Source organism: Loxodonta africana, chromosome 21, assembly GCF_030014295.1.
Source record: "Loxodonta africana isolate mLoxAfr1 chromosome 21, mLoxAfr1.hap2, whole genome shotgun sequence".
Classification (NCBI taxonomy): Eukaryota; Metazoa; Chordata; class Mammalia; order Proboscidea; family Elephantidae; genus Loxodonta; species Loxodonta africana.
The window spans coordinates 36,136,914-36,148,637 of NC_087362.1; the positions used below are offsets into that span (position 1 = coordinate 36,136,914).

Here is an 11,724-nt window from a genome sequence, read left to right on the forward strand (position 1 = left end):
TAATTGCCTTGGTCATCTAATGCTGCTATAACGGAAATACCACAAGTGGATGGCTTTAACAAAGAGAAATTTATTTCTTCACAGTTAAAGTAGGCTAAAAGTCCTAATTCAGGGCATCAGCTTCAGGGGAAGGCTTTCTCTCTCTGTTGGCCTTCTCATCAATCTCCCGAACTAGGAGCTTTTCTGTGCAGGAACCTCAGGTCCAAAGGAAACACTCTGCTCCCGGCACTGCTTTCTTCGTGGTGAGGCCCCCAACTCTCTGCTTGCTTCCTTTTCATCTCTTAAGAGATAAAAGATGGAGCAGGCCACATCCCAGGGAAACGCCCTTTACATTGGATCAGGGATGTGACCTGGTAATGGTGTTACAATCCCACCCTCATCCTCTTTAACATAAAATTACAATCACAGAATGGAGGACAACCACACAATACTGGGAATCATGGCCCAACCAAGTTGATACAACACATTCCTGGGGGAACATAATTCAATCCATGACACTAATATACCCATAAAAATAGAATGTGGGTGCTATGCCCTCTACGGCTATGCTGGGCACTGACTCAAACTAAAATGCACCCAGTCCAGTCCCTGGACCTTGACTCTCCTGCACACAAAGAGGACTCAACGAGAGCTTCCTGGAGGCTTCTGTTCTAGATTTTTTTCCGATTGACACATGTTTTGTCTGTGTCCTGTTTATGTCATGAAGTCCATGGGTTTGGCAATCCTGAACGCAAGGGAAAAATCAAAATCTCATGACCTAAATCAGTGGATAAGGAGGACTCAAGGAGCACCACCACACGGCACATAGTGAGTCTTATGTTACGAGGTATTGTCACTTTGATGATAGTGGCTGGGACAGAAGCCCTGTGGGTCCCCCCACCTACCCCATCATCCTGGCAAGTTCTACTTTGCTCTCTCTCCACCCTTGACTTCTTGTGCTCCCTGCTCAGTTTGGTCTCTTCTTGTTCTTTGGCACTGGCATTTACTGATTTCTCTTATCTCTCATCCTCAGTTTATCTCCTTCTGGATCAGCACAAGGGAATTGCGCGAACCGTGTATCTATCAACCTGCTCTGTCTAGCCTTGCCTCAGAATCTCCACTCATTTCATATCCAAGCAAATATATATTGACACCTTAGCACTTAGTCTGCTCTCTGATTTAGGGGCCAAGCTTTGAAAACCAAAATTGGGAGGTTGGGGTGGTTTGAAGAAGCAGCACCTGGGAATGGCTTATTCTTAGGAGCATACACAGGGGATTCCAAAATCTGTGAGGCCACCTAGACCCAGATACTGATATGACCAAATGGATAAGACAGCTGTGGTATATGGACAGAGACAGGAATAATTTCTGATAGTTTTTTGAGATAAGAATTTGTCTCTTCTGGAGACTCTAAGCTTTACTTCCCTGGCAACCCTTGACCTGTCTTGGAGGTAGTAATCGTTTTAGTAGAGTGCCTGCATACCATACACCTTTTTGAATACCTTTTGAATACTGGGAATGTGGGAGGTATAGCGGAAGCGTGGACTGTATTGTCAAGGGCCTTTGCACACAGGGAGTTTGGACTTTATAGGTGATGGAAAACTATTTGTTGTTGTTAGTTGAGTTGAGTCAGCCCCCAACTCATGGCAACCCCAAACACAATGGCATCAGAATGTTGTGGTTCATAAGGTTTGTGGATCGGTCAGTTTTGTATTTTAGAAGGATGATTCTGGCTACAGGGTGAGGATGGGGAAATGAGAAGCAAGAAGAATAACTGAGACACTTTTACAATAGTGCAGGTGAGAAACAATGATGTTGAACATAGGGCATGACAGTAGGAATGAAAAGGAGAAGAGACTTTTAGAGGAATCTGAGTTATAAATGAAAGACTGTTTGGACAAGGGAATGAGAGTTAAGATGATGCTCAAGTTTCTGATTTGGGAAGATTAATAACAGGAGGGAGAGATGACTACAAACCTTCTGACTGGTGTGTTTGTGGGGGGTGGTAATAATACCATCAACTGAGTAGAGAATGCTGGAAAATCAGTGACTGCTGACCCTGCAGCATTCAGGTGGAGATATTCAGTAAGCAGTTGGGTATGTGATCCGGAGTGCAAGAGAGAAGTCTGGGCAAGACCTTGAGATTTGAGCATCCTCGGAATGCAAATGGCAAAGAAACCACAAATGCAGGTGAGATCACCCCAGGAGTGTGCAAGAAGCTTAAATAGAACCTAAAGGAGAACACAGGGGATTTGTGGGCAGTAGGAAATACCAGAAAGAGCCCTGGTTGCACAATGATTAGGTACTTGGCTGCTAATTTAAAGGTTGGTGGTTCAAACCCTTCCAGCAGCTCCAGGGGAGAAAAGACCTGGTGATCCACTTCCATAAAGATTACAACCTAGGGGACCATATGGGAAAGTTCTACTCTGTCACATGGGGTCACTATGAGTTGAAATTGACTTGATGGCACCTGTTATGGATTGAATTGTGTCCCCCAAAAGTATGTGTCAATTTGGCTAGGCAATGATTCCCAGTATTGTGTGATTGTCTACCATTTGATCATCTTATGGGATTTTCCTATCTGTTGTAAATCCTACCTCTATGATGTTAATAAGGCAGGATTAGAGGCAGTTATATTAATGAGGTAGGATTCAATCTACAAGGTTAGGTTTTAATGAGTCAATGTCTTTTGAGATACAAAAGAGAGAAGCAGCAGAGAGACAGGGGGCCCTCATACCACCAAAAAGTAGTGCCAGGAGTGGGGGTTGTCTTTGGACCCAGGGCCCCTGTGCGAGAAGCTCCTAGACCAGGGGAAGATTGATGACAAGGACCTACTAAATAACTAAGACTGCATCCAACAACAACAACAGGAAATGCTAATATTAAAGGGAGTGGACACAGGCAGATGAACCCATGGAAAAATCATCAAAAGGAAAGAAAAGAACTTGAACAAAGTAGCTGAAGTAAAAAAGAATTAGCTTTAGGGAAAGGAAAGAGGTGGAACAGATAGAATTGGAAGAAAGGTGGGAAACTGAGAAGTTAAAAAGAGGAAAAAGGTTAAGATAAAAGTTGGTATGTTTGTTTTAGAACATGCTGAGTAAAGTTTCAGCCTAAAATTCTGAAAATATGAGTCAGGTGGTTTTAAGAATGTATCTTAGTTATCCAGCTCTATGATAGCAGAAATATCACAAGTGGATGGCTTTAACAAACCGAAATTTATTCTCTCACAGTTTAGGAGGCTAGAAGTCTGATTTCTGGGCACCAGCTCTAGAGGAAGCCTTTCTCTCTCTGTTGGCTCTGGTGGAAGGCCTTTGTCTCCTTTCAGTATCTGTGGGCCTGGCGTCCCTGGGAAATCTTCATGTGTCTTGGCATCAATCTTCCCCTGGGTCGAGGAGGCTCTCAGTGCAGGGACCCCAGATCCAAGGGATGTACTCTGCTCCTGGCACTACTTTCTTGGTGGTAGTAGGTCCTTCCCTCTCTGCTCACTTCTCTCTCCTTTTATCTCTTGTAAGATAAAAGTTGATGAAACATAGTTTATAAAGAAAATGTTCTACATCCTACTTTGGTGAGTAGAGTCTGGGGTCTTAAAAGCTTGTGAACAAAATCATCTAAGATATTCTACTGGTCCCACTCCTGCTGGAGCAAGAGAGAATGAAGAAAATCAAAGACATGAGAGAAAGATTAATCCAAAGGACTAATGGACCACGACTACCACAGCCTCCACCAGACTGAGTCCAGCACAACTACACAGTGCTCGGCTACCACCTCTGACTGCTCTAACAAGGATCACAATAGAAGGTCCTGGACACAGCTGGAGAAAAATGTAGAACAAAATTCTAACTCACAAAAAAAGATCAGACTTATTGGTCCAACAGAGAATGGAGAAAGCCTGAGAGTATAGCACCCGGACACCCTTTTAACTCAGTACTAAAGTCACTCCTGATGTTCACCTGTCAGCCAAAGATTAGACAGGCTCATAAAACAAAACAAGACTAAAGGGTCACACCAGCCCAGGGGCAAGGACAAGAAGGCAGGAGGGGACAGGAAAGCTGGTAACCGGGAACTCAAGGTCAAGAAGTGGAGAGTGTCGACAGGTCGTGGAGTGGGCAACCAATGTCACGAAACAATATGTGTATTAACTGTTTAACGAGAAACTAATTTGACCTGTAAACCTTGATCTAAAGTACCATTAAAAAAAAAAAAAAAGATAAAAATTGATGCAGGCCATACTCTAGGAAAATTCCCCTTATATCAAGATCAGGCTGTGATCTGAGCAAGGGTGTTGCATCCTACCCTAATCCTGCCTCTTTAAAGTAGCAAACATAACTTAATCCTCTTTAACATAACCTAGTCCTCTCTCCTCAACCACAGGCAGAGATTAGGATTTACAACACATCACAAAATAGAGGATAATCACACAATGCTGGAAATCATAGCATAGCCAAGTTGACACGTATTTGGGGGGGGTGGAGGGGAGACACAATTCCATCACAATTCAATCCATGATGGAAGGTCAGATAAAAAAACATGCAGATTTTCCAGCCCTCACATGGAGGAGATACCACATGGCCAGGTGAGTCTTACATGGTAGGGAACATAACAAGATAAGAGGGCTAAGAACAGAATCATGCTCTGCCTTGGGGGAGGGGTAAGAAGAAGAATCTGGAAGGAGTCAAAGAAGGAACAGAGAAGTGGGGAGAACCATGGAAATGCAGAATTCTGAAAAGCAAAATGGTCAGCAGTGCTGGAGCAGAAGTCAAGAACTAGTAAAGGGGACATCACCAGTGACCCTTGAGAGACCGGTCTCAGTAGCCTGGTGGGGGCTGGAGGATGTTGATTTTGTGCCAAGTCATGTAAACCAAATCAGCATAAAGACCTGTCCAGAGCAAGTCAACAATTAAGTCCCTGCAGAACAATGGGGCCTCCCTGTCACTCTGCTCTTTCTTTGCAAGTGACCTCAGCAAAAAGAATCATCAGAGATAAGTACCTAAGCAAGTGAGCAGTTTGGGATAATCGCATTGTGTTCAACCCATGACCACAAAACAGGAGGACTTTTCACCAGCTTGGTTTGTTCACTCAAGGCTCATTTTACTCTTTAACATTGCGTTGGGTCTAACATGCTCAGAGACCCAGAAGGGACCATGGTGATAAAAGACCCGGTCCCCGCCTTCAAGCAGCTTTCACTGTAATTGGAGGACTTTTCCTTCCAAGAGAACATCCCGCAATCATAACACCCCATCTAGCATGCCTAATAAAATCACCACTTAAACTTTAAGACTTTACCTGGGTTAAAAATATCTTTTCATGCGTCCCTGAACAAAGCTTTGTGATCGTTAATATTGTGTCAGCTTGGCTGGGCCATGATTTTCAGTGTTTTGGCAGTTGTATAATGTTGTGATCCCTTCCCTGTCGAAGTTTGATACATGATCACCCCTATGATGGAATGTGATGAGTGATATCTATGGAGGCGGCACACCTGTGGTGGCTCACCACCCCCTCAGCCTTCATCTCTCTGCTCTCCATAGCCTACTTCCTTCCTGCTGGCCCTGCTGGGGGTTTTGGCTTGTTCTAGGTCCTGCAGCTGGCTCCTGCTCATCTGACCTCCGGTTCATAGGACTTGGCTGCTGATCTTGAAATTCATCAGTCATCACAGCCTGCTGCAGCCCTACTTTCTGGCCTGATGATCTTGGGTTCACCAGCCCCTGCAGCTACATGAATCAGGAGAATACTCTTTCCCTGCCCCACGGACTTCGGATGTTACCCAGCCTCTAAAAACCATGTGAGCCATTTCCTTGATATAAATCTCTCTCTGTATATACATCCATATATATATACCCTTTCTGGTTTTGCTTCTCTAGAGATCCCAGCCTAAAGCAAGCTTCAACTGGATGATAGAAGATGATATATCTGCTGGTGTAAAAAAAGATCTGATAGATTTACTGGATTGTAGGCTCACTGAGGAGTCCTGGGTACTGCAAATGGTTAACACGCTGAGCACCTAAAAGGCTGGAGGTTCAAATCCACCCAGGGGCACCTCGGAAGAAATGCCTAGTGATCTAAAAAAAAAATTTAGTTTTGAAAAATCAGCTACTGAAACCCTGTGGAGCACAGTTCTACTGTGACACACATGGGTTGTCATGAGTAGGAATCAACTCCATGGCAACTAGTTTCGTTATGGTCGTTGAGGGTTGTATTGACCCTTTATTATAAGCCTCATTTACCTCTTCCTATGTAGTCTCAATCATCATTTCATTGTCATGATTCTCCAGTCTTGACCTTTAAACTTAAACAAGTTCTAGTTCTGAATTTCCAACTGCCAATAACTTTCACCTTAACCGCCCTTCACTTCCTTCAAACTCAAACCTGAAGTCAAACTCACCATATCACATCTCTCAAATCATTAATCTCTTCAAACATTCCTATCCCTGTCCACTCATATTCCTGGGCTAATAGTAGCTATGGCTCTAACATTGCTAATGATAGTGGTTAGGAGCAGACTTTTGGTGGCAGATGGATCTGATCTAGATTTAGTCCCACACCTCTCTGCTACTTATTAACTCATTCACAAAACATAAGTTATTGGAACTGTGAGGATTATATAAAAATTGTATGTAAAGCTCTGAACTGAGAGGTTCTTTCTCTTAGTTTCTATTCCACTCTCAGTATTTATCCATTTCAATAATTTAATGTTAAAACCAAAGGAGCCCAAATGCCAGGATGGTACCAACGGTATTCAACTTTAGAACCCTAACTGGACCATTTAGTAACTCCCAAAAGGCATCATTATCCATCTAGGACCCTTATTTGGGAGCATAAAATAAAGACCTCAACCTAAAAGAGACCCCCACTTACCTTCCCTGATCCATCCTCTCTTGTACCCAGTTTTGAAAATTGCAACAAAGATTATCCAACTTAACAAGGTTTATTGAGTGCCAGCTGTATGCATCAGGAAAGATCAATGACTGGAAAAGGACATCATGTTTGGTAAAGTAGAGGACCAGTGAAAACAAGGGAAGCTCTCAATGAGGTAAGTTGACACAAAAGATGAAACCATGGACTCAAACATACCAATGATCATGAAATGTTATAGGACCAGGCAAAGCTTCATTCAGTTATACATAAGGGTCACCATGAATCGGAGCTGACAACTAACAACAACACAATGAGCTGTATGCATAGTAGCTACTTCATCAGTAAGCCTGGAATATCTTCCCATGGTGGCACAGTGGTTAAGGGCTTGGCTGCTAACCAAAATGACAGCGGTTCAAACTCTCCAGCCACTCAGTGAAAGAAAGATGTGACAATCTGCTTCCATGAAGATTACAGCCTTGGAAACCCATAGGCAGCCTAATCCAACTCATAGGGTCACTATGAGTTGGAATTCCCTCAAAGGCAACAGGTTTGGTTTTGGGTTTTTTTCCTTCTTGAAGGCTACTTTTTGATTCTTAACAAGACCCCTCTTTGTCAAGCCTTCCCAGTCCCTCACATAGGAGGGACATCCACCCTTGGCACTTTGTGAAATCTTCCTGGGAGTCCCCTCCTGTGCCCCATTGCACAGTTGTAGTTAAGTGGTGGCTGTGTCTCCCCACTTGACCGTGAAACCCCTAGATGTGGGCCCTGTACACAGTAGATCTGAATCAGTAGTTATCTCTAGAGATGGGTCAAAAAGACTGGTAAGGCCAGGAGGAAAGGCCTGGGTATAGAAATTCAAAGTAACCTTCCATCTCCAAATGAGGTCAGAGGAGAAAGGAACTCCAGAGACTGTGGGTCAAAGGTCAGTGAAAATGAGCTCTTTTGATCTCCCCACATTTGATGACCTAACAATTGCGTGGTCTTTTTCATTTTCTTCTCCCTTCGCATCTTAGCAAAACAAGAACTCAAAGAAAATTTTTTTTTTAATTTTTTGGACTTTTTCTGGGAATTGGCCTACACTTGGTCCATAATTAAATATAAACTAAAATGGACTTCATTCTTTTAATGTTATCTCTCTTATAAGTATTTCATTATAATTTAAAAAATCACACTAGAGAAATTTGAAAAACGAGAGAGAAAAAGCATCCAAATATTTCAAAACTATTTCCTTTCAGTGTTTTTCCTATGCGACTGACATGGTTGCACTATTATTGAAACACTTAGCCCAAGCAGTTTTCCATGTTGTAACGAAGCCCTGTGGTTGGCATTTTTAATAGCCGCACATTGGTGAACCCAGAGGATATACTGTAATTTATAACCATTTTGGTTTCTCTTGCTCTTTCATTAGTTTTAATAAGATTATCCTGAACAACCTTGAAAACATGCCATTTTATTTTACATCTATGCGTTTTCCATATTTTAGATTTTATCTTTAAGAGCTATTTCCAGAACTAAAATTATTGGGTAAAGATATATTTATGGATTTTGATGTATACCACCAAATTATTTCCCCATCCCTATCCCCCCAAAAATGTGCACCAATTTATAAACATAAGCCAACTTAAAACAAAGGTTACTCTAAGTCAGTGTTGCTTCTTGTTTAATGAGTTCTGATCTAACTAAACAAGTTCATTAAAAAATTTTCCATTAGTACCAAGGTCTTGAAACCTTCATAGAGGTACACTGAACCGATGGCATTCCTTGTGACAACAACAAAGAACCTGAAAATGACATTTCAGCCACCCTTAAGTACGAATAGTTATCTAAGCTTTCTAGTTGTGAAGTACTTCATTTAGGGATTAGTCATTAGGCTTGAATTGCCTAATCAACCAGTCATTTTACATGACACTAAATATGTCAGTACATTCCAATGGCTGCTGTGGGCTCACTCTGACTTGGGTGTGTATTTTGTGAACGTTTACGCATGCCTTCATCTTTAAAAGCAAAGGATAAAGAATGCTGATGAGGCAACAAGCATGAGAAGATTCCTTGTTTTCTGCGTGGGCTTATCCTAAGCTTTGGCATTCCCATTTACTAACCTGAGAAGTGCTGCCCTCTGAAATTGATTTTCCAGAAATATTTGGATGTCAATGTCCCTGTAGTGTCAACCACAGCATTGCTATTATTTTTTTAACATGCTTAACTGTTCTGTCTTCTCTTACGCAAATGGAAAAAGCATTAAAAAAGCAAATTTGGCCTGGAATTATCCTGAAGTCATGAGTGCTTGCTACTGTATAGCTAACAGAACAATTGAGACCAGAGGCAGATTATCCAATAAGCCAGGTAAGCATGATACTTACCTTGTTTACCACATCATCTGTAGTGAACAACTTCACATTTTTCCACCACGTCAAAGATTCTGCTCCTAGGTATGGCTGGTATCTGTCTCTCTCTCAACCCCACAGCACCTTCCTACAGAATCAAAGCCTCTTTTCAAATTTACAGCCCCTGACAGGGGCAGATGACCCAGTAAGTAAGGTAAGCACGAGCTTACTTGTGCTTGCTTACTAATCTGTAGCGAATAGTTTCAGCACATGTGAAACCCATGTGAAATTGTTCGCTACAGATTACTAAGTAAGCACAAGTAAGCCTGTGCTTACCTTGCTTAGTGGCCAATTCACCCAATTGAGACTGTTATCTATAGCTTTGCACCCAGCCCATGGGACACCCATGAATTCTAGTGAAAAAGTAGAAAACCCAGCCAGTCTTCCAGATTTGGGTGATGCCAGGTGTTCATGGAGATAAACATCCCATGATTGACTGAATCTTCTACCTTTGAGCTGTTTGTTTTCTTTCTTTCTTTTTTTTTTAGTAATTAAGGAAGCTTGTTTTCCTAAGTTTTTAAAACACTCCAACAAGCGTCAACTTCCGTTTCATTTCAAGAAAGAATTTTGTTAATGGGTTAAAGTAAATGGCAAAATAGAAGAAGCCACTTCAGAGTCTATTTCTCCGTGTAGTATTGAAACATCCTGTTTTCCCCCCATCCACATCCCATGTCTGCCTTCACCCCAGCAGTGCACAGCCAGTGACCATACCTTGGCAGAGTTTTCTGGGTTAGGATAATGCGGGGTAACCCTAATTAAAGTCTATCCAAGCTCAGACTCCTCTCGACCAAGCAAACCAGTTTTACAACTCAAAGAAATTTAACCTGGCCTCACACTTGCAGCTAAAAAACAGAAAAGAAGGGAAAACCTCGGGCAGCCCAGCGGAACAAGCAACTGGAATCCAGAAGCACTGCCAGCTTAATCCAATTAACAAGTGCTAGAAGTCCTATAGGTCTCTATGAGTCAGAATCGAGAGAAGCCCAATGATAGGCTCGAATAAGAAGGGCTCAGAGGGGATGCCAGTCTCTCCCCAGCCGCCAAGCAAACTGCAAAGTTTCCAGCCCAAGTGAGTGCCTGGGATGTATAAAAACCACAGCAAGGGAAAAGGAGAGCCTGACTTTGTGCAACTTCCTTGCACACCTAGGGAATAAAAGCCCAGGTCTAGAACCCGGCCCAGAATTTATTTCAGAACAAAATTATGTCTAGGCATAAAGAAACCTACAGGGCTTTCCTGAGTACAATGAAACATATGCAACACATCAGTTTTACTTATTCATATTTACGCCTGACAAATGGGCAACATCATTGCTTAGGGAAATTTCATCACGCCCTCCCCTCTCACCACCAACCCCTTCATGTGGACTTCCTGGGGAAAAGGAACTCAAGCGTCAGGGAAAGCATTTGGGCGCATGCTTCCGTATATGCCATGCCCAGCATTTGATTTTTAAGTCTCATCTGACAAAATCCCACTAAGGCAAACCCAAGTGCCAGATTCTGCCCCTGTTAACACGGTCAGTGCCTCCGCTTACCTGTGATCAGGACTGCCTTCTGATCCACGGGTAACATCTCTTGGCCAGATAAGTACACAGAAGTGAGAAAGCAGGACAGGGATAAGACAGCCAATCCCCAGTAAAGGGACAAGCTGAGCAGGCAAAAGCCTCCCCAGAGGCCCATTAGGCAGATGGCCCTCCTTCTCACCTGCCCCGGGGTATTCTTGAGTTTGCAAAGAAGCATTCCCCCAAGCCCTGCAGTGACAGCCAGGCAGAACCACTCTGCCAGCTCGGAGAAGAAAGTGCTCATTCTCAGCGACTGACTTCACCTCTGCGTGCTCAGGACCAGCGAGTCCAGTGGGCAAGGCTGACAGAAGGAGCCCTGAGTTATATGCAGAGAAAGGCTAGAAGGGAGGGGCAGAGAACAGCCCCGGCACTCTTTGAATGGGCAGGAACTAAGCATACTCCTATAGGCACATGTTCCCAGTGGGTGGTTTAAACTGGTGTCCAATCTGTTATAAATACCAGGGCACTTCCTCTTCGACTCTTCCCTCCACCTCCCACATGTATATACATGGATAACACATATACATACGCAAACACAAACACACACGTTCTGTTCATGAAATGACAGCTCCACCTCTGGAGAGACGACACCAATTGGATAATAATTGACAGATTTCAAACAGTAAATAGCAAAACCCCTAGCTCGCAGGAAGCACTTTTCTTCTTTAGAAGTGTCTGTTGAGTCAGCTTTATGACTCAGGAGTGTGTGTGTGTGTGTGTGTGTGTGCGTGTGTAAAGCCAGGTGGCCAGGTGACCTATGGGGCTTGGAAGATGGAAGGGAGAGGCATCACTGATTATGTCCACGTCCATGGTCTCCTATATCTCTCCATCTGAGCCAGCCTGAAGGATTGGATAGAGAGGAAGTGTGCAACTAGAGGGAGAGATTCCAGGTAGAAAGTGCTTTGGTCTTGCCAGAGGGAAGGTACCCCAGGGAGAGAGAATAATGATAACAT

The 11,724-nt window shown here is 43.2% G+C and overlaps 1 protein-coding gene across 1 annotated transcript in view; it reads right to left on the reverse strand.

Moving 5' to 3' along the window:
- The window catches only part of HSD17B2 (hydroxysteroid 17-beta dehydrogenase 2), a 78,657-nt gene extending 67,303 nt beyond the window's left edge, over positions 1–11,354 (reverse strand). The window contains exon 1 of the mRNA XM_003418159.4: positions 10,745–11,354. Coding sequence (XP_003418207.2) covers positions 10,745–11,015 — 271 coding nt within the window. The 5' untranslated portion in view covers positions 11,016–11,354. The remainder of the gene's footprint in view (positions 1–10,744) is intronic.
- Between the last annotated feature and the right edge of the window lie 370 nt (positions 11,355–11,724).